This window comes from Aspergillus lucknowensis (assembly GCF_044049455.1).
Source record: "Aspergillus lucknowensis strain CBS 449.75 chromosome Unknown BJX67scaffold_1, whole genome shotgun sequence".
Classification (NCBI taxonomy): domain Eukaryota; kingdom Fungi; phylum Ascomycota; class Eurotiomycetes; order Eurotiales; family Aspergillaceae; genus Aspergillus; species Aspergillus lucknowensis.
Genome location: NW_027263545.1, coordinates 845,559 through 865,848, shown reverse-complemented (window position 1 = coordinate 865,848; position 20,290 = coordinate 845,559). Strand labels below are relative to the sequence as shown.

General features: G+C 51.4%; 9 protein-coding genes across 9 annotated transcripts; 6 read left to right on the top strand and 3 right to left on the bottom strand.

Annotated features, from left to right (window-relative positions):
- Positions 1–1,947, top strand: BJX67DRAFT_339781 (putative mitochondrial carrier protein). Its single transcript, XM_071027701.1, has 2 exons — positions 1–366; positions 440–1,947. Exons 1-2 carry the CDS (start codon positions 126–128, stop codon positions 1,588–1,590), a joined length of 1,392 nt encoding a protein of 463 aa, XP_070891521.1. The 5' UTR covers positions 1–125; the 3' UTR covers positions 1,591–1,947.
- BJX67DRAFT_11888 (uncharacterized protein) lies at positions 1,948–6,751 on the top strand. The gene is made up of 11 exons (XM_071024408.1): positions 1,948–2,437; positions 2,505–2,715; positions 2,779–3,896; positions 3,950–4,165; positions 4,229–4,391; positions 4,452–4,460; positions 4,512–5,132; positions 5,182–5,550; positions 5,610–5,737; positions 5,799–5,902; positions 5,961–6,751. The coding sequence occupies exons 1-11, from the start codon at positions 2,406–2,408 to the stop codon at positions 6,428–6,430; spliced, it is 3,441 nt and encodes a 1,146-aa protein (XP_070891520.1). The 5' UTR covers positions 1,948–2,405; the 3' UTR covers positions 6,431–6,751.
- Positions 6,752–7,065: 314 nt separating this feature from the next.
- On the bottom strand, positions 7,066–9,029 carry hsp60 (chaperone ATPase HSP60; the record flags this gene model as incomplete). Its single annotated transcript, XM_071030726.1, has 3 exons — positions 7,066–8,579; positions 8,668–8,809; positions 8,916–9,029. 3 exons carry the CDS (start codon positions 9,027–9,029, stop codon positions 7,066–7,068), a joined length of 1,770 nt encoding a protein of 589 aa, XP_070891519.1.
- Positions 9,030–9,335: 306 nt separating this feature from the next.
- Positions 9,336–10,985, bottom strand: BJX67DRAFT_339773 (uncharacterized protein). Its single transcript, XM_071027700.1, has one exon. The coding sequence runs from the start codon at positions 10,602–10,604 to the stop codon at positions 9,564–9,566; it is 1,041 nt and encodes a 346-aa protein (XP_070891518.1). The 5' UTR covers positions 10,605–10,985; the 3' UTR covers positions 9,336–9,563.
- A 722-nt stretch (positions 10,986–11,707) lies between these two features.
- On the top strand, positions 11,708–11,991 carry BJX67DRAFT_376344 (ATP synthase subunit epsilon family protein; the record flags this gene model as incomplete). The annotated part of the gene is made up of 2 exons (XM_071031859.1): positions 11,708–11,839; positions 11,914–11,991. 2 exons carry the CDS (start codon positions 11,708–11,710, stop codon positions 11,989–11,991), a joined length of 210 nt encoding a protein of 69 aa, XP_070891517.1.
- Positions 11,992–12,399: 408 nt separating this feature from the next.
- On the top strand, positions 12,400–15,104 carry BJX67DRAFT_376343 (N-alpha-acetyltransferase 35, NatC auxiliary subunit; the record flags this gene model as incomplete). The annotated part of the gene is made up of 8 exons (XM_071031858.1): positions 12,400–12,499; positions 12,573–12,640; positions 12,713–12,850; positions 12,927–13,163; positions 13,230–13,685; positions 13,732–13,989; positions 14,039–14,137; positions 14,190–15,104. 8 exons carry the CDS (start codon positions 12,400–12,402, stop codon positions 15,102–15,104), a joined length of 2,271 nt encoding a protein of 756 aa, XP_070891516.1.
- Positions 15,105–15,204: 100 nt separating this feature from the next.
- BJX67DRAFT_11632 (uncharacterized protein) lies at positions 15,205–15,772 on the top strand. Its single transcript, XM_071024375.1, has one exon. It carries the CDS (start codon positions 15,306–15,308, stop codon positions 15,636–15,638), a length of 333 nt encoding a protein of 110 aa, XP_070891515.1. The 5' UTR covers positions 15,205–15,305; the 3' UTR covers positions 15,639–15,772.
- A 1-nt stretch (position 15,773) lies between these two features.
- Positions 15,774–18,542, top strand: BJX67DRAFT_11605 (uncharacterized protein). Its single transcript, XM_071024374.1, has 5 exons — positions 15,774–16,650; positions 16,717–16,976; positions 17,032–17,166; positions 17,231–17,321; positions 17,391–18,542. Exons 1-5 carry the CDS (start codon positions 15,908–15,910, stop codon positions 18,316–18,318), a joined length of 2,157 nt encoding a protein of 718 aa, XP_070891514.1. The 5' UTR covers positions 15,774–15,907; the 3' UTR covers positions 18,319–18,542.
- A 622-nt stretch (positions 18,543–19,164) lies between these two features.
- Positions 19,165–19,893, bottom strand: BJX67DRAFT_376341 (uncharacterized protein; the record flags this gene model as incomplete). The annotated part of the gene is made up of 2 exons (XM_071031857.1): positions 19,165–19,389; positions 19,585–19,893. The coding sequence occupies 2 exons, from the start codon at positions 19,891–19,893 to the stop codon at positions 19,165–19,167; spliced, it is 534 nt and encodes a 177-aa protein (XP_070891513.1).
- Positions 19,894–20,290: the final 397 nt, after the last annotated feature.

Sequence of the window (20,290 nt, the reverse complement as noted above, 5' to 3'; positions counted from 1 at the left end):
AGTCACTCACGGCTCCCGATCATCCTCGATGCGCCCAGCAAGTTGACCAGATATATTTTTTGTCATTAACTCACTTGTTGCTGTGTCGACTTCGAACACACAACCAACACGCCGTTGTCGATTGAATGTCCGGACCGAGGCCTGGCGGTACTTCTTGGGACCGGTATCGCTCAGACAATTTTGCTACCGTTGAATCTGAATGCCAGTCGGCAGAGACATGGCAGTGGACCACAGAAGATACAGCCATGGCCGTCAATTCGGGGACAGGATCGGTATCGACTGTGAACGCTAGCTCAACAGATGATGCCTCTATCGCCCAAAAGATGGTTTCTGCAACCCTGGGCAGCGTTTTGACTGGTCTTTTGGGTAGGTGACTTTACCGTTTCCCACCCTTAGGTCTGTCTCTACTTTTGGGGATGTGCTAATAGAAGTTATACAGTGACTCCCTTGGATGTCGTTCGCGTTAGATTACAATCTCAGTCTTCCACCAAGCACACTTCCCCATTTACGTCACACACGACACACACCTTGAAGAATGCCCCTCCTAACCTCGGAGTCACTGCTTGCTGCCGTGAGGTATTTTGGATAGGCCAGAATACGCAAATATGTGCGGTTGGTCATGGTACGAGCGCCCTCGGGTCGCAGTCGGTCGCGGACTGTGCAGTGGAAGAGACCCAGCGGAGGACCTTTACCTCTACGCTGGACGGCTTACGGAAGATCGCTCGGAATGAAGGTATAACCACACTTTGGCGTGGACTAAGTCCGACGCTGATGATGGGAATACCGGGGAATGTCATATATTTCGCTGGGTACGATTGGCTGCGCTTTGACGGGAAGAGCCCGATCAAACGCATTGTCCATGAAGCCTACATTCCTTTCATTGCAGGTTCGGTAGCAAGGATCGCCGCGGCTACAGCCATAAGTCCGATTGAAATGTTCCGGACACGCTTGCAGGCGACTCCCGGCACCGGTGCGGGACATTTTAAAGCCACTCTCAAAGGGCTGTACGATATGACCCAAGCTAGAGGCTACGGCTCTCTCTGGAGGGGCCTGACCCTCACCATGTGGCGAGATGTGCCTTTCTCTGGGCTTTACTGGTGGGGTTATGAGGAAGTGAAGAAACATATTGTCGAGGCGCGCAAAAAGGCACAAGGACATATCCGATCGCATGGCTTGTCGCCGGCAGCTCAGTTGGAGGCCCATGAAGGGCAAGGTAATACGTTTTTGGACAGTTTTATTGCTGGCTCTGTATCAGGAGCGTCAGCCGCACTTGTCACGACTCCATTTGATGTTGGAAAGACACGCCAACAGGTATATCGTCACATAGGGGATGATTTAGCAAATTCCGTTGGTACCAAGATCACAAACGCGCCTCTTCAACCGGAGCAGCTCTCGCTACCGAAATTCCTTCTGCATATCTTCCGTGAGGAAGGCCCAGCAGGTCTTTTCCGTGGTTGGGTCGCACGATGCCTCAAGGTGGCTCCAGCTTGCGCTATCATGATCTCAACCTACGAAGTTGGGAAGAAGTTTGCCCGAGACGTGAACGAGAGAAGACAGTCTTTGCTGGATGGGAAGGACTCGGCCATTTGATGGGTTTCTCAATATCCTGCATATCTCGCGCATCGCACTCTGGCATCCGACTTTCGAGCAATCTCTACTCTTGCAGCTAATCCTCTGCTCATTTTCACGATTCATGCATACTGTAAACTTGCGCGTTCGCTTGTTGCGCCCACGGGCAGTTCTCGATGATACCACGTTCAGTCGCATCTATAGAGGTACTTTCCTTCTTTTTTGACGTCGCCATGGAAATAAAGGGGGAAAAGGTGGTACTTTGGTCATAAAATTTCCGCATCAGCGCATCATGTACCATATATGCATACTATTATTCAAGACCTGTATTCTTCTTCTCTCCTCAATCTCACCCTTGACCAAGAAAGCAAATATCCCCCTCCAGGTAATCCAAGATCACAGGACAGGTAAAGTAACCTCGGATATTTTACCGCCTCAGCCTTACCCGCGCACGTTGGTTTGAGATGACAGCCTTGCCAGCCGAGCCTCCCCTCGTTCTTGAGAGACGCGTCACTGGACGAAACCTGCGCGGGGCGATCTTTAGTTCGAGACGATCTTCCTTGCCATGACTGAGGAGGATTTGGGGGCTCCTGTGCCCTTTCCCCTCCTCCTCACGAGGTTGATCGCATCGTTCAATTCCTTTTTCATGCTGACACAGCCTTCATTGGGATGAGAGAGTCACCTGCCATTGTCTTGACTCAAACAACGCGTCAGATGACAATCTGCGATGACTCTCTTTCACTCCCACTGGAATCAGTTTTATATTAGGCGGCTTGATTGAGCCCGCGAAATGACCCTTTCGTCTCAACCTCCCTTTGGATAGCGTTCTGACAGACATGGCGGCCAACAGCACCGTGACGAATGTAGAGTAAGTGGCCCGCCTGACGTGATACCCTTGTCCCGCCTTTCAAGAAACAAGCTAAGAGATCACCAAGTATCGTCGCGATCCCTGCTATAGGCGCAGACCCAGAGGGGGCTTGGACTTGCGGCAGTGCAGAAGCCCCATGGCTGACAACTGAGATACCAAGACTCATTCCCAACGCGCGTGTGTTGCTGCTGGACCACGGAGAGTTGAACGCGAACGACACACTGGATTCTTTGGCGACCAGGCTGCTAAACAGGCTTCAGGAAACAAGGAAGTCAACGGTGTGTGGTCCTCGCAATCGCCTCATCTTTCCCAATCAGGCAATAACACAAGATTCCTCGTAGAGTCGCAGACGGCCCTTATTTTTCATCTGCCACAGCACTGGGGGCATCGTAGCCACAGCTGCGCTCGTTAAATCGAGTCGGTCTCCTTCACCTATCGATTCCATTCTTTCGAGTTGTTATGGGATCGCGTTCCTCGCAACACCCCATTATGGCTCGAGCTATCTCTCCGCGCCCGAGTTTGCCAGGAGCATTCGTCGGCTCCTTCGCCTTAAGTATAGTATACCACTCGATTTGCAAAGCACGTTCAAACCACGACATGAGAAACTTGAGCGTCTCGCCGGTCAGTTTAGGGCGATTTCGGCTGACATGAAAATCTGGACGTTTTTGGAGACGGTCGATTCCGTCTTCACCATAACCGATTCAGACACTGGAAGCACGGTTGATATGCACGTCCCTATCACATCAATCCGATCGGGCCTCCTAGGTTTCGAGCATGAAAGCGAACTGCCTTTGGCCGCTGACCATGTGAGCACAGCATCCTTTAAAGGCCAAGAGGCTACCGTGAGGTTGAATTTCATCAGGGCGCTCCAGTCAGCTGTCGCGATGGCTCTGGAGTTATCTATAATGTCAGACGTTCCACTGCAGGTGGAGCAAGAGCTTATGGTCCAAGTAAGCGGGTTCTTCGAGGACACAGCCAGGGGTGTCAGTGATGAGACTCCGCTGAAGCTGTGGTCCACTGCAACGCCACTTGAGGAGTACCTTGACACGGGGCCGTCGAAGTGCCTGGAAGAACGGTTAAAGAAGTCCAGCAGAATATCAACGAGCACTTACGATGATTCTTCCGACTTCGACAGCAGGCCTACAAGTCGCCAGGCGGAGACATCCCAGACTGGCATCCATAGTTCTATGTCAGCAGAGCCCGACAATCTGCCGGCTTACATTGCCTCGTCGCGGCCTTCGGTTCGGAGAAGTAAGAGTTTCCTTGTCCGACATCAGTCTCCTCGAATCCATGTCACCGAGCCACCCATCGAGGGGTACTTTGATATTCAGTCGGAGGGCTCAGGCTCCGAACGGCGACCTTCCTATGACGCCCCAGTTCAAGAAGACGACGAAGAGGAAGATAATCAGACCTCTGCCGATAATCTAGGTACAATTAGCCCTAGCCAGAGGAACCTCTTGTAAGTAATTCAGTCTTCACCATGGGCCCGAATCTGGCTGAATCCAATTATAGAAGCAGTCTTTCTTCGAGATATCGAGAATTTCTCGGTGTTCCTCACCCAGAACGGACGCCTGATGAGCGAAGTGAGATGCCTCGGACAGCTCCTAGGTTTGATAGGCCCGAACCGGGAACCGAGAAATTGGTTTGGGTCCACGTTCCGTACACTCACACCGATTGGGTACCGTTGGTTCTATCGAAAGCCTGTAAAGGCAAGGCAAAGCAGAACCTGTATGCAGTCCTTTATGATTCAGTAAAGATCCTACTCAGTGAGATTCGCTAACAGTGTTATAGTTTCAGGAAATTAATCAATGATGAGAACTGGTACTCAAACCTGATAACAGCTCGTCATCTGGAGCCTCACGCCCGATATGTACGCCCGGCCTGCATTCATTTCAAGCTTGATTCTCCACCGATCAAAGCCTCTGAGCCCCATGATCCTCAATTAGCGCTCTATGTAAGTTTCTTATCTAACCGGCGAGAAGTCTGGATTGGATGCTGACTGCCTCGAACCTAGCTTCCCTATGTATGCCCCGCAGAAATTCATGACCATCCCTATATTCTAACCCTGTTTTAGCTTCATTGGGATACATATTGGAATTTACTTCAGCGGCGAAAAGTTATAGAAACAAGATTACGGCAAGGCAGATCTAGACCAGTCCCAGACGACATATCGGGATCTAATTTAGAATCCAAGTTGATATGGAAATTCCTGGGTAATGAGCCTCCGATCCATATACGAAGAACCTTGGATCAGTTTGGATATCCCAACCTCCGGTCTACAGTGGCACGAGACGACGATCAGATGCTTTGGAAGCGAACAAGGAAATCAGTCAACCTTAATGATGAGCTCGGAAGCTCTACCTCAGGACAGGACAGGTCCGAAGCGCAGCCGACGTTTGTGGATGGCAAAGTACTCATGGTTGACCAACTCTGGCTCTGGATTGTGGACCAGAAAACGGTTGTTACCTTCTTCCCTAAGCAGGAGCCTACTACGGTCGAAGGCAAGTTTTACGAGCAAACAAACCTTTATCATAGCATCTACAACGAACTCAACGGGGACCTTGCTCGACGGTTTGAGACGGCAGGAGACCTTGCCGCGCTGATTGTCTTGCACGCTGTCACGGTTCTTTTCGATAGAACTCTGCACAGTGATCTGCAAATCCTTCGTATCTTCGAAGAGTCAATCAGTATCCTGGTGAGAAACCACCTGTAACTGTCTTCGAACTGCATGCTAACGCACCCAGACCGAATTAACCACTAAATCATTCAAACAATTTAGAAACAGGGGAATTATAATTAGACCGGCAGAATACAACAAGACTTCTGATGGAAAGCTCATGACTGCTGCCCAACGTGAAGCAAGAGACCGCGAAGTATCAATCCAGAATCGTAACGATCTCTCCTCGATGCTAGAACTCAGGGACATCGTGGATGAACTAGGAACGATCTTAAAACTCCTGGAGCAGCAAACTGCCACGATCAAGGATATGGCCAGATACTTCGAGTACAGGGGATACGGACGACGTTTCGTTCATGCCTCACTCACTAGGCTTGATGAATATCGGACCCATATCACGGAGATGAGGGAGAATGCTATAGCAGCCCAAAAAGCTGTATGTCGCCTTTCGCTCTTTTCTTCTCTCTTGGACTCCACTGATAAGAATCTGTCAAGGTGGAAAACCTCCTTGATCTCAAACAGAAACAAGCCAACGTCGACGAGTCCCGATTAGCTCGATGGGAGGCAGAGGTGACCCAGAGTCAATCTCGAGCAGTCATGGTCTTCACCATCTTCACAGTCATGTCAGTATCACACATGCCCTCCCGCTATCGACAATTCTTCCACCACTAACTAATATCTTAGCTTCCTTCCCCTTTCCTTCTTCACGTCCCTCTTTGGAATCAACGCCCGAGAATGGAGCGGCGAACCAACCAATCTCACACTGGGGTCGATGCTTACCATCGCAGGTGGGTCACCCATCCACCTAACCCAACCTTTCCCAGACACATGTACTGACAAATCTAGGTCCAACAAGCATTGCAGTAATAGTCTCCGCCCTCCTCATAGCCTTCAGCGAACGCCTCCGCGATTACCTCCTCAAATTCCAAAAGATCATACTCGGCCTCTTTAAAGACCTAATCCTCCTCCCAATCTCAAACTCCCTGCACAATTCCTCGAAGCGTAATCCCGCGGAAAAGACATCCGTAGCCTCCGCGAAAACGAGGACGTCACGCGTTGGCGACCGGTTTGGTCGATACCTCGCTGGCTGGCGGTATCCCAGCGGGACGGAGGAGGACTTCTGGAAGAGGGATGATGAGAAGAGCACGCTGAATGGCGGCTTAGGCGGCGTAGGGGACAGTTGGAGGGCAGAGGCAACGGGGTTGCCGTCTGTTCTTGTTTCTGAAGTGAGAAGGGGGACAGGTAACGGGGTTGTGGAAAAGGCTAACGTTCATAGTACGAATGGGGGTACCGTAAGAGAGAGAGATGGTGCATGAATGGCCTGATGGCTCTTTTTTGTTGTATATTTGACAAATACTGATACCGGCGTTGGGGGTTAGTTTTGGATAGGATTTGGCGGTCATGGCTGCTAAACTACTTCGGTAAGCTATGATGAGATGATGCTCACGGTCTCAATGGTACAGGGAACATGACTGTAATGTATTTAACAGAAGGGACATATGTATAAATGCTGATAGAACTATGCCAGCAATTGGCTTTCTTGACATTGATTCCGATGATTGTGGAATCATGAACCTAGAGACGGTTGGAAGATGGAGATTGAAGTGACCACAGGTAATATTTGTCGGATCAGAGTACAGATATAATACACAAGACTCCCCTGACTTTTATGCCAACATCGTAGAGTGGAGATGGAGGTGGAGTATAGGAAAGCCCAAATCAACAAAATGCGGAGGGATAACAAGAGAGGATATAGGAGGATGGAGGGAAGTCAGGATGAGGAATAATAAAAGGCATGCAACACATTAAAAACATAGGGAAATAGTACATAAATAGAGATCTCAAAACATATCAACGTATGCCGATTGTATGCAAAGACACGCTCGAAGGAAATCCTCTAAGAATTGCTCGACTGTTATGGGTACACTGGGCGACGAAGAAGTGGGACAGTTTAGAACATGCCACCACCCATGCCGCCCATACCGCCCATACCACCCATACCAGCAGGAGCAGCCGGGGCTTTCTCCTCAGGAGCCTCCACAACGGCAACTTCGGTGGTACCGAGGAGGGAGGAGACACCGCTAGCGTCGACAAGGGCCGTGCGGACGACCTTGAGGGGATCAACGATACCGGCAGCGATCATGTCAACGTACTCGCCCTTGGAGCTGTCGAAACCACGGTTGAAGTCCTTGGAGAAGTCATCAGTCAGCTTTCCAACGATGACGCTGCCCTCGAGACCAGCGTTCTCAACAATGGTGCGGGCAGGGCGGGTGATAGCACTCTTAACAATGCTGACACCGAGCTGCTGGTCGAAGTTGGCGGGTTTGACGTTCTCCAGGCCGTTGGCAGAGGCCTTGAGGAGAGCAGTACCACCACCGGGGAGAATACCCTCCTCTACAGCGGCACGCGTCGCGTTGAGGGCATCAACGACACGGTCCTTCTTCTCGCCGACCTCGACTTCCGAAGCACCACCGACTTTGATGACGGCAACGCCTCCAGAGAGCTTAGCCAGACGCTCCTGCAGCTTCTCCTTCTCGTACTCAGAGGTGGTGGGGTCGGCCATGACACCACGGATCTGCTCACAACGCTGAGCAATGGAATCCTTGCTACCCTCACCGTTCAGGATGATAGTGTCCTCCTTGGTGATAGTGATGGAACCAGTGGAGCCAAGCATGTCCGGGGTTAGCTTCTCAAGCTTGATGTCAAGCTCATCGGTGAAGACAGTACCGTTGGTGAGGACACCAAGGTCACCAAGGATGCTCTTACGGTTATCACCAAATCCAGGAGCCTTGACAGCAGCAACCTGGAGTTGGCCACGGAGCTTGTTAAGGATGCAGACAGCGAGAGCCTCACCCTCAATATCCTCCGCAATGATGACCAAGGGGCGGCGGAGTGTGGTAGAGGCCTCGAGAGCAGGGATGATGTCCTGGACAGCGGAGATCTTCTTCTCGGAGAGTAGAATCAAAGGCTTCTCAAACTCGACCTTCTGGGACTTGGCGTCCGTGATGAAGTAAGGGGAGGTGTAACCACGGTCGAAACGCATACCCTCGGTGACCTCAAGCTCATCCTCGAGGGTCTTACCCTCCTTCACGGTGATGACACCCTCCTTGCCAACCCGCTCCATCGCGGTGGAGATGAGCTTGCCAACGTGAGTATCGCCGTTGGCAGAGATGGTAGCGACCTGAGCGATCTCCTCGCCGGTGGTGATGTCGCGCTTGTTCTGCTGGAGGTAGTCCACAACGGCATCAACGGCAGCCTGGATACCGCGGCGCAAATCCATAGGGTTGCAGCCAGCAGCAACGTTCTTGACAGTCTCGGAGAAGATAGCGCGGGCGAGGACGGTAGCGGTGGTGGTTCCGTCACCAGCGAGTTCGTTGGTCTTGGAAGCGACATCCTGGAGGAGACGAGCGCCGAGGTTCTCGAATTTGTCCTGGAGCTGAATGGCCTTGGCAACCGTCACACCGTCTAATAAAGTTAGCAATGGAACAAAGGGCTATGGCGTTGTTTGCAACGAACTGGAAGGCCCGGGGATGGTGACTGGGGCTGTACATACCCTTGGTGATTTTGGGGGAGCCGTAGGGGGATTCGATCAGGACGTTGCGGCCCTTAGGACCGAGGGTAGATGTCACAGCCTTAGCAAGGGTGTCAACACCCTTTAATAGCTGAGCGCGAGCTTCAACGCCGAATTTGAGGTCCTAGAGATCGTTAGTAGCCGTGACCGATGGGTACTCCGGGACCTGCGGAAGGCCAATCTAGAGCTGGATTCTATCAATTGAAGGAGATAATTGCAATGCTGCATACCTTGTGAGCAAACCGCTGCTGCTGCTGGAGGTTGAGTGCGGTAGGCTTGTAGAGAGCACCGCGCTTGGAGGCGGCGGAAAGGACCGAGGTCCTGGCAGAGAGAGCTCGCTGCATGTTGGGAAGGGAGAAAGGGAGAAGAGAAAGCAATTAAAACAAGGCAAACGCGAATGCCGAGGTGCGCGCAAAAGAGCTGCCCGATCAGGTGTCCAGAGAGAACGGATGCGGGCGGAGAATGATGGAAAAGAAGAGGACAAGGGAGGATAAGAAGGTGAAGATGAAGCCAAAGTCTCGAAAATTTTCCAGGCCTTTCTCGATCTCCGGATTTCTTGGCGCCAGAAGCTCCTAGAAGGTCACGTGGCAGCTATCCGAGGGAATCTCGGGTTTTCGGAACAGGTTTCTGTCTGCCCGCCTTGGCCGATGACTGATTGAGAATTGTAATCACTTTATTCTCTGTTTATGCAAGTACTTGGCTGTAAAAAGTACCCTCAAACTGTCCTAACCAGGGGAAAAGTGTCAAATTCAGGAAATGATCTCAAGGAAACGTTGGCGAAACCCCCTCCGCTACTACCCGCCCGTTGCGCCGAGCTAAAGCAAAAGAAACACGATCCCAACCTCAGAGTATACAAAACGTTAGGTATATGTTCATTGCTAGTGATTCGGTATTTCACCAAGCCAAGCCCAATCATCGAGGTTCATATTCTCCCCAAGCATATCCTGAAGCCCCTGCTCAGACTCTAGACTCGGGTGTAGAGGTGGAATATATTCGTGAAATGCAAATTGATCGGAGAACTGGCCCAGACCATAAGAGGCGTCCATCGGCCCGATTAAAGGCAAGTCAATGCGCGAGTCGCCGGTGGGGATGTACTTCATCTCTGTTTCTGTTGTGTTTGCATAGTTAATGTATGCATCAAAATCGACTTCCCGAAGGTCGTTATATGGAGCTGCGAATGTGCAGCCCGAGGTCGTGGGGGTTCTCATCGCAGGCACCTGCGGTGGGTTTTTGTTCAATCTGGCATACCACTTCGGACACTTGAGCTTGACAATCTTGCTCAGTTTACGCTCGGGAGAGGGCGAAGCCTCCAACTGGCGCCTGTCGTTGGGGAGTACGAGAAACTTCGCACCCGGCACCAGCAACTCTCCATCGCTGCTCTCGGACTCTTCCCCATCGAACTCAGGAAGTTCTGTATAATATGTCTGAGGTTTCTTTTGTCTAAGGCCTGCTTTGCGCTGTGCGCGGCTCTCGTGCTCCTCCCATTCCTCGTTAAAGGTATCCCAATTGTCGGTCAGATAGTCCCCGGGTCGTGAGTCTGCTATGGCTTTGTCGATTGGCCCTTCTGTGGCCTTGGTTGAGCCGCCGCCGGAGCCTCTTTTGAGAGGTGGGGGGACGGCCTTTCGGGCCCCAATCCTGCGTGTCCGAAGCTTAGCGAGGTGTTGTACGATAGCTCCTTCCGTTGTATTGTGTTTCATAACCCTTGCAACTTCAGCCCATGGGATTTTGATGCTTTGTGCGTTGCAGACAGACTGTATAGTCAACAGGAGAAGCTCATTCAGATTCTCTGCGACAGTTAGAGAGGCATTAGCGAAACCCGAAGAACATTTCAAAAGACGAGGGAATGAGCAAGATGAAGTACCATCCCAGCGAACGAGGGTGCGCCTCTTTGGGCGTGATATTGCTCCTCTTCTAGTCATGATTGCGAACTTCTTGATATGCAATCTGGTGCGAGAAAGACGGGGATCGAAGGTGGACGAAGACGTGAAGAAAAACCGAGAGAGATGGGCTCATGTAAAGAGGCGAGCCGAGTAAATGAAGTGAAAGTGACTATAACCGAAATATGAATACCTCTCAAAGTTGAGTTTGTTAGGAGGTAAAGGTTAAGTAAGAGATCCTTACCCCGGGCTACCAGAGAAAGCAAGGGTAGGAAGAGGCTTGAGCGAGACCGAGATGGGGGACGCGACTTTCTCACCAAGCCTCAAACTTTGGAGATAGGCTTCAAGCATGAACGCGTTCTGAATATGAGCACAATTCCTGCAACGAACTCTTGAGACCTGGGGGTCGGAGGAGCTAGCGGCAAGGGATGCAGTGAGCAGGGCCCCATTAGCTTAAATGCCATTATAACAAATACCACGAGCTGAAACTGCCACTATGGCCCAGCAAGGATTTTTGTACTACTGGTCGCTTACTGACAAGTAAATTATATCATGCTCGGTCCCAGTGTCCTGACCTGTACGATGGGCTCCTGTGTACCAATATGGGACAAGAAACAGGCTACGGAGCACTCAAGGAGACTATTAGGAGGTGCCAAATCTATATGGTACTCTTAATATGGGGCCGGGGATAATGAGCTACCATCTGCCTTTCTACCGTAGACCTACTCTTTACAAAGACAGATGGCACGGCTTCGCGACTGCCGTTCGTATTGAAGTGTCGCTGAGACTTAGACTTGGAACCTTAATATTAATGCTTGATTAAAACCACAAACAATGCTTGCAAAAGTGGTACAGCAGTCATATCCCGCGTCTGTTGACTGGGAGTTGGCCAGTAAATAGCAAGTAGATTTGCAGGATATGATTGGCTCGTTGGGTGAGTCTGTCACGTGTGTCACATGACCCGAGATTCCGACTCTCTGAACTTGGCGTTTGCACAGCATCACATCCCGACTGTTCCCTTCACAATCAAATACCCCCATCCTCTAACCACTCCCAAAATGACTTTCGCTTGGAAATCCGCTGGATTGACGTACGATACCCATTGAATGCCGCCGTTTCTCCAGACCTGCGAGTTTCCGCTGACAATGGCCGACTTTTCTAGCTACAATCGTTACTTGGCCGTCGCTGCTCGCGCGGTCCGCCGGTCCCTTCAGGACGGCCCTCGCCTCGCCGCCGAGCGCCGTGGAAACATGGACTTGCGTTTCGCCAAATGGGAGGTCCGTATAATCCCTTTTGAATCCCCGTGGTTGCGAATTCCAAGAGGTTGCGGCTAACCGGTCTTCGGAAATAGAACGGCAAGCAGGGTGAAGTCAAGAACCTTGCCGACGCGAACAACCAGGCGATCGCTTCCCAGGCTGAGTCGAAATAAGCGTTCTAATCGGGTCAGCGAATGCGCTGCGGTTAGCTGTATTTTAGGCGATACGTGGATATATCGGGGCATGATGGTCTCAGGCAGGAAGAACTGCATCTTTGTAGCGATATGACCTGTGGATAAGGTTCAAATAGAAAGGGCTTTCTCCGCTTGTCCCACCATTCCTGGTATAGAACCGTATCTCTTTTTTTTCAACGTTGTATGGTGCACGGGATAGGCATAATTGTTTAAACTGGTGTCATTCCTGGCTCTGCAGAGTTCGGGAGTTTTGCCCTGTCCGCCCGACCTCCCCGACTCCCCGCCATCCCCTCCACCCGCATTTTCTTCTCTCACCCTCCAAGTGCCGCCGCTCCTCGTCAAATTTGGTAGATCTAGCAGCTGGCTGCAGATGATCGCGTTTTCCTTATGTTCCCAAGCAACCAGGCCCGAACTCCAACGACGCGAATCGTTTCGCAGTCTGTTGTCCCGCGCGACATTACAGAGAAATTTACACAAGCTGCATCAAGTCGGACTACCTCTCTGAGCTTCCACTTAGCCCCAATCGGACATTCCCGTACTAACGCAAATCTTTCTACTAGGGTTAAGGACGGGACAGCTTGTTAAAGATGAGTACTTTACGCTTTTCGAGGCAGTCGCCGCGTTGGAGGTATGCCGCACGCTCCGGAGGCCTTCGCATGACGCGTATATTCCAAACTAACGACGCACCGGCGCATTACAGATTATGGATTCCAAGATGGATAGCGGATATCTTGGGTCCGAGGAGGACGGACGAAGCTTGGAGGATGACTATGACGTCTTGCGCGACCTAAGCCCAGAAGAAGTACTTGGGATAATGGATGAGTTGCTTTGCCATGAGGTGAGTTGGAGATGTTCAACCTCGAGTCCGTGAGATGCTGTATGGGCCGCGTGCTGAAACTACAGCTCGACTATAGATGGCGTGGCATATGGGCCATCCTCTTTCGCAGACCCTCTTCACCTCACTCTATCTCGATAAACTCCTGTGGCCCGTACCGAAAAACTTCGAAGATACACAATTTGGGCGCGGGAGGATTGACGGCGGCAAAGCTGGGCCTAAAATGGTGGACACTGTGCTCCGTGCATACTGCCTAGGGCTGGTCAAGTGCTGTGACTTTGTCCATGCGCGAGTCACTGCGGAATTCTTCTATGAGGTTCGTCTCTACGTATCACCATGTACCGGCAACAGCCGATACTGACGCGTCTTCTCCTTCGCGCAGGAAGAGGATTTTAGCACGCAACTGTACAACCGCTCATTATTGTCACATTTTGATTCCGATCTTTTTTGCGACCTTTTGCACCGGGCGATTTCTTGGATTGATGATCAGACGACGATAGAGACGAATGTGAGGAGCGCGATCAAAGCACGATTGGAATTCAGGCTGGGGTTTCTTTTGGGCCTGCAGCAGGACATAAACGTCATACAAACGAGATCAGTTGATAATTTTGAGGCCTGTTTGTCGCTTCTAGCCACTTTGGAAGAGTCGAGCCAGAGGGTCCAGCCTGTGCCTGAAGCTTTTAGCTGGAAAATACAGCGAAATCTGGCTAGCACCGTGCCTCCCCGACCAATGGTCACGATCAGCCTTCAAGATGCGCTGGCGCATCTTAGACGGCTGTTTCAAGATGGAATCCATCTCGCCCAAATCCTTGACTATCGAGGACCCTATAATTTTAGGGTATGGCCCCTTTATGGTTGGTTTATATGGTTAATTGACTGGCTAGGTGGCCATGTGGACTATTCTCTCCCGGAAACCTCAGCCTTCTGTCTACATCCGGTCCCTTCTTCAGACCATCATAATGAAGGAAGGAATCGTTCTCGGAACTACCCCGGTTAAACAATTTCTGTATGACGAGCTCGCGGCTCTGGTTCTTCCTTCAAGTATACTGCTTGAGGCTAGTATTGATGAAACCGAAGTGCCCTCAGACCCCCGATTCCAGATAGCCCAGTTAATGGATGGTTTTGTGAGGCGCATTTCTCAGGTACGGACACCCCCACTGCCGTTTACGCTAATACTAAACGTGGTGGCAGCCATTTATAGATACTTTCCGGAGTGCTTGTCTCAATCGCTGCCGTATCCGCCGGACCGTCTGCCATACGATCGCTGATTGGGATAACTTGCAGATGGAGGTACGTTCCCAACTAGTAAACACTCGTCTAACCACAGACTTACTATCTCCAGGCCGAGGACCTTGACGAACAGCTTCGCATACTGAGCGATGAGCCTCCATTAGAGCTCTCAAACGGGGATACCACATACGCATACCCGCTTAGCAGCTGGACCTACCACGAAAAGCTAATCCAGTTCCGTCTCATTCTCCAACTCGGGTTCGAACTCTCTATCTATGCCCCAGAAGAGCTCGCCGGGATGTATTGGTACCTGTCGCATATCTGCTCAACACACCTCGGCCACATTGACCGAATCCGCACGTTTATAGTCTCCGCAGCTCAGCGAAGCCGGCCTTCCATAGCCAAACACGCCCTCCTCCGAAAGTCCTTCGTCCTATTTGACCGACTCACCACACAGATTGTCGCCATTGACGCGTTCGCAATCTCCATCCACGCCCTTTATGTCCTTCTATCCCGCCACAAATTCCTCCCAACCGCCTTCTCGCCGCAAGCGTACTCAAACGATAAATTCCGCTACGAGCTCCGCATGAAGCCCTTCCTCAACATCACCCTTCCCGAAATAGTCCCTTACGACGAATACCACCGCGAAGCAACGCTCCAAGGCGACAGCGATGAAACTGTCATGGAACGCGCAACAAAGGCAATCGGGGAAGCCCGAAAGGCTTGGGAAGCTACCCTCGCTAACGGTCCCTTCCTGGAAGATTCGAACGGCGAAAAGCCCAATGCGCCTGCTCTAGAAGAGGACTGGAATCGCGACGTGAAGGATACGATGCGGGCTTGTATCGGCGCGAGCATTGCCATTGAGAGCGTGAAGAAGGCGATTATCGCCCGCAGGACAACTCCTCCGGGTGGTTCCCCGTCGCTCAATCTGAAGGTTAATATTCCTGAGCCGGGAGAGAAGGGACGATGGCACGACTGGTGGGCTGTTCCCCAGGTGTTGCAAGTCCAGGCGAAGGCCGGGACATGATGCTGTTTAGAGTGGGATACTCTGAGACGTCTTACAGATGAGACCAGCTCTCCTCCTTATGTAGTCTCCAACGGCACTATAGAGCCGGTGGAACGCAATTTTGGCTGCAGATTAGGCTCTTTAAAGACCGAAGTGACAAAACCCACTGTGAATCCACATGTCATACTTGGGAGACTTTTCCGCTTCAGAGAGATTCACCACATGCAGCATGACTATCGTAATTTATCTCTATGGTTAATCTGCGACCACTGGTACCCTATAAACGCCTGTCACCCTGCGAGTCGAGCTCTCTGGGCTTTCCATGGATGGGTCTTGGGGCTGCTTGTCTTGGCCTGGACCGAGCACAGACACTGGGAGCTTCGCCCAGCCCAACTTCTTGTTTGCTTTGCATCCACACTCCATCAACGAGAATCGCTTCGAGGCAAAAGTTCCTCCTCCTCCGCTTCATCCATGTGCTTTACCTTCCCCACTGATGCTTTCCTTTCCCCTAGTCTCCAGGCTCTCCTGACTCAAGGGAATTGGTGGAACGAGTAAAACGAACTGGATTCGCGACCGCGGAGCTTGCCGTCACCTTTCCACCCGCGACGATCCTCCACTTCTCCGGAGATCAGAATCAGAATTGCTTCTTTTGTTCGACGTCGTGTTTGATACATTCTTTTTGCCAGACGTGGGAGCACTCCTCCTGGGGCTGTGGATCCTAATGTCTGTCGCACGTTCTGTGGGATCTTGTTAGACGGCTCGACTTTTCTCCCTCATTCCCTTTTCCCAAGGCCTCCCGATCCCTTGGGATCACAGCGTTTGCAATGCCAGTGTATCCCATCCGCCGCCGGCCTCGCGAGTGCAAAACGTGCCAGCAGTGCCGTGCCAACAAGGTCCGCTGTGACCGAAATATGCCATGCAGTAACTGCATTAAGCGGGACTTCAACTGCACCTACGGCCGTCCTCCACCTGCGCTTCCAGTGGTCGCAAAGCCATCGAACACCTTCGAAGGCGACATTCCCTTCGCTTCACCGACGCCGAAAGGCAGCGCACCGCAGTTTATTCTACCGTCATCACATACTACGGGTAATCATGATGTCCTGTCTGCCACGGATTCCCCTTTGGATGATTCTTCCTCGGATATGGTCTCCATATCTCACATCGAGTGGGAGGAGATAAATTCCAGGTTGCGCGATATGGAGCAAGTCATTGGAAGCTTGAAGTCGCTCTTGCGGATGCATTCAACGCAATTGCGGTGCCTCCCCGACCCTCGCTCGGACGCTTTTGCTGGAGGAAGGGATCAGTCTTCGTCTGTGCAGAACAGCCGCTATGGGTCCCCGACAATAAGAACGGGCTCGATACATATAGGATCGCGGTCTGCATTTGTTGATATTCTGGCTAAGTCAAAGAACCCTTCTGACCCACCGAGAGAGGATCTGCTTACGGAGCTGGCTCTGGGGAACAAGACCTCTTCATATCCGTTTGTTGACCTATGGTCGTCGGATCCGGTTACCTTTAATATCGGAGGTGTTTGCTCTGTATTACCACCCGATGATCAATGTCTAAAGTGAGTTCAAGATTCACTGTTGGCGAAATTCGTCGTCGGGGAGGTTCATCGTCTAACGTTGTGTAGACTGTTAAATTATTACACAAGCATAGGGGCTGTAATACATCCTGTGCTTTCTGACATTGAGCAGCTAGAGGGTGACATGAGGCGGTTGTTGGATGGTCGAAAACAAGCCGGTGGGGTCTATCGACCAGATGTTAATGGCATAGTGAGACCGTTCGGAATGAGTATCTCTTTCCTTACCCTCTGCTTTGCAGTGCTGGCTTCCGGGTGCCAGCTGTCTGACCTCCCAGGCATTCAACGTGAGATGACGTCTTGGGTTTATAGTGAGACCGCGTGCTGGTAACTGACCTCTTGAGTTCTTCGACTGATGAGTCTCAGTTTCCTGTTCCTATCAGTGTCTGCGGATGCTGAACTATGTCGCCCAGCCCTCCGTGGAGATCATCCAAATACTGTTAATCATAAACAGTGTCCTATCCTATAATATGAACCCTGGGGCTTCTTATACATTGCTTGGTACGTGACCTCACGAATGCACGCTTCGCACCAAGACTAATCTTCCCCCAATTCTTGCCGATAGGAATGACGGAACGAATGTGCATGGCCCTCGGACTCCACGTAGAGACGGCTGGCTATTCACCGGCCCAGCAAGAGGTTCGAAGAAGAGTGTGGTTCGTAGCCGATGCCCCGTCTTGAGTTGCTGAAAACGTGCATACTGACAAGGCCACTATCTTGCACAGGTGGGCGATGGCGTTTCAAAACAGTCATTTCTCGCTGGCCTATGACCGGCCGTCCATCACCATGATTAGCCAACCTAACATTCCGTATTATCGTAAATCGATGCCTGGATATCGGTCCTACTTCGAAACCCTTTCTCGCATCATGCAGGTCGTCCTTGAGTCGCTGCGGAACCTGATGATTTCACAACATGTACATCTCAGACCCCATGAAATCCAAGAGTACGTGCACCGTATACGTGATATTAAAGCAGAGACGTCGCCGCACTTGCGATACCGGGAGCATTGCACGACGTTGGCAGACAACATCGAACGGGCAGAGCTAAGACTGCATTCTTCCTACTACGTCTCGGTGCTCTGCCGCGTATCGTTGGATCCCGACATTCCAATGGATGCCCGGAAACGCGATCATATCCGTGATGAGTGCTTGACCAGTCTGGCGAGCACGGTCGAAGCGTTTATAGACCTGCACACAGTGAGCAAGTACGCGTCCCGGACATGGATCAGCGTGCAGAGGGCCATCGCGTCGGCGTTTCTTTTGCTCACTCATATAAGCAACCAGCCGCAGCCACAGATTTGGGACTTAATAGAACGTCTGGAAACGGTTCTGGCGGATCATGTGTATTCAGATGGCACAGTAAATCCACAGACTCGAACAGACTCGGCCAAACACCTCTCTTCGTCGTTGGAAGGGCTTCGTGCAGTCACTGCTGCAGTTCGCGCGGGGAAGGGGCAGGAAACGACAGCGACACTAAATATCACTCCAACGCAATATCTTCCGTCGACTGAATTCACCGACCCGGCAGTCTCCACGGCGCCAAGTTACACAGGGGCGTGCGGCGTCCGCTTGAAAGACAAAAGCATTGGCAATATTCTGAACGAAGTGTCCGATGTAATGCTATTCCCTAGCATGAGCACAGGAATCCCATGACCAAGCAAGGTCCATGTTCCATACCGTTCAGCCCATCGATGATGGAAATGAGACTGCCTCATGCCTTGCAATTGCAATAGATATCAGACAAGCATCAGCCGCGTTGCTAAATTGAATCGCGCAGCAGCACTGACGATGTGTTGTTCGTATCCATGGAGACGCCGAATGATGGAGACGAGTAAGAGAGAGGGAAGTGAAAAAGGAGCGCAATCTCTTTATAGAAGCTTGAAATTGTGGGTGCTTTTCCTCACGAACTTCCGAGGAAGACCCGCTTCGGCCGAGCCCTGGAATCCCAGTCTGGCGCCACGCCACTCCCTGAGCCTTTGGGTCTTTGCTCCCCTCTCCCCTCTCTGGGTCGAGACTGCTGATTCTCAACCATCGATGGATTCATGTTCATGTCTCCTCACCCCCATCCCTTAGTTCATTTTCTCGCAGTCATAATAAGTAAGACAATGTTGGACGCATTCCGAAGGCGCCCATGACGAGTACCGGCGATCCTTTCCTTAAGCCTTAACCTGGATGACTCTCCACTCAGATTGGAGCACGGAAAACATTTCCGGTGCGGTCGAGGACTCTCCAGGGCTGGGCTGCGGATGGGTTAATTTCGATTCTTAATGGTGGGGTTAATGGCCATTGCCTGCATGGATCTATTTCATTGCTGGTTGCTTTCTGGATTTGTGGGCAAGTGAACAAATCCAGAGAAACATGTGGAGTGACTACATGAAGCTGTCCTTTCGAGTATAGTAGCATCTGCGTATTTACAATTCTTTCGACAGCGCTCTGGTGACGAACTCCCTCGATACCTACCCGCCGTAAATGGATCATGAGTGACGCCGCCCCGAAAATCTATTCATCCGTCCCGTAGAATGGGTCGTTGGGATCCAAAGGGAACTTGCGCACAATCACGTCGCCCTTGTACGACCATAACTCATCCTCATTGCCGCTCACCCATACAACAGCCAGGACATCCATGATCCACCTGTCGACTTTGAAAAGTTCTTCAACGGCGAGAGTCTCAATCAAACCGACCTGGTAGTCTGGCTGAACTTGGGCATCACCACGTCCCACGTACTGGGGACCTCCCCAACGCTGTGGTCACAACCGCCCACTCAGGCGTGCAGTTTATGCTATTGAACTATCTCCTCGGCGATCCTAGTCGTCACACCGTCAACATGGTCCGTGTGTACTACTTCAAGGGGTCAGCCATGTCGGTTGAGACCTCAATGATGCTCATAGTCATGTTGCTGTGTGACTTGAATATCGAACTTCGCCCAATGCGCGGCGTGGGCCATTAGTCGAGTTCTTCGCCGTCAGGTGAGCTGTGCCTAAGGAGGGGAGGGTGGTATCAGATATGGAAGCACTGATTTCAAACAGCCACTCTGAATATACAGTCTCGCCATCAGGCTCAGGATTGCACACACGCCACCGGGCTTTCCGAGTGTAGGGGAACGCTAGTGGTTCCCAATTAGCGTTATGATTGATTGGTAGGGGGCCGACCAAAATAGCAGCGTAGTAGGGGTCGATTGTAGCTCGATTGTTCAGACAGATGGGCGTATCGACTTGATTCTGGCCCATCTTGATCTAGATAATCAATAGTTTCTGTCTCATTTGCGCGCATCAACTTCATGAGAGCACTTAGACAGTCAGCAAACTTCAAAAGGCAGCGTCCCCAACTTCCGTCGTATTGTATGGATTGCCCCCAATCCTCCGACACGGTATGATTCAATTCGGGCTGCAGAAAACCCACTTTGCAACGGCCGCCGTTTCACCATCCGTCAAACCATACCATACATTCTCTTTTGGAGCATTAGTTTCCTGCAGCGCAGTATCTTCGCATGCTGGCGCATATCGACCATCAGAAGGCTTGACGAGGTCCCAACGGTCATTTGGATGTTGATTTGAACGGCAATACAAGCCTCTCATAAGAACTCTTGACTATTTTAGCGCGCAGATTCGGTACTTGGGTCAAGCA

Excerpts from the sequence above, each read along its gene's own strand:
- BJX67DRAFT_339781 (XM_071027701.1), top strand. The coding sequence starts at position 126 with ATGTCCGGACCGAGGCCTGGCGGTACTTCTTGGGACCGGTATCGCTCA. Across the intron at positions 367-439 it reads CGTTTTGACTGGTCTTTTGG|TGACTCCCTTGGATGTCGTT; the intron begins GTAGGTGACTTT and ends GAAGTTATACAG.
- BJX67DRAFT_11888 (XM_071024408.1), top strand. The coding sequence starts at position 2,406 with ATGGCGGCCAACAGCACCGTGACGAATGTAGA. Across the intron at positions 3,897-3,949 it reads CCTAGCCAGAGGAACCTCTT|AAGCAGTCTTTCTTCGAGAT; the intron begins GTAAGTAATTCA and ends ATCCAATTATAG. Across the intron at positions 5,903-5,960 it reads GTCGATGCTTACCATCGCAG|GTCCAACAAGCATTGCAGTA; the intron begins GTGGGTCACCCA and ends TGACAAATCTAG.
- BJX67DRAFT_339773 (XM_071027700.1), bottom strand. The coding sequence starts at position 10,604 with ATGACTAGAAGAGGAGCAATATCACGCCCAAAGAGGCGCACCCTCGTT.
- BJX67DRAFT_11632 (XM_071024375.1), top strand. The coding sequence starts at position 15,306 with ATGCAGCATGACTATCGTAATTTATCTCTATGGTTAATCTGCGACCAC.
- BJX67DRAFT_11605 (XM_071024374.1), top strand. The coding sequence starts at position 15,908 with ATGCCAGTGTATCCCATCCGCCGCCGGCCTCGCGAGTGCAAAACGTGC. Across the intron at positions 16,977-17,031 it reads GATGACGTCTTGGGTTTATA|TTTCCTGTTCCTATCAGTGT; the intron begins GTGAGACCGCGT and ends GATGAGTCTCAG. Across the intron at positions 17,167-17,230 it reads GGCTTCTTATACATTGCTTG|GAATGACGGAACGAATGTGC; the intron begins GTACGTGACCTC and ends TCTTGCCGATAG.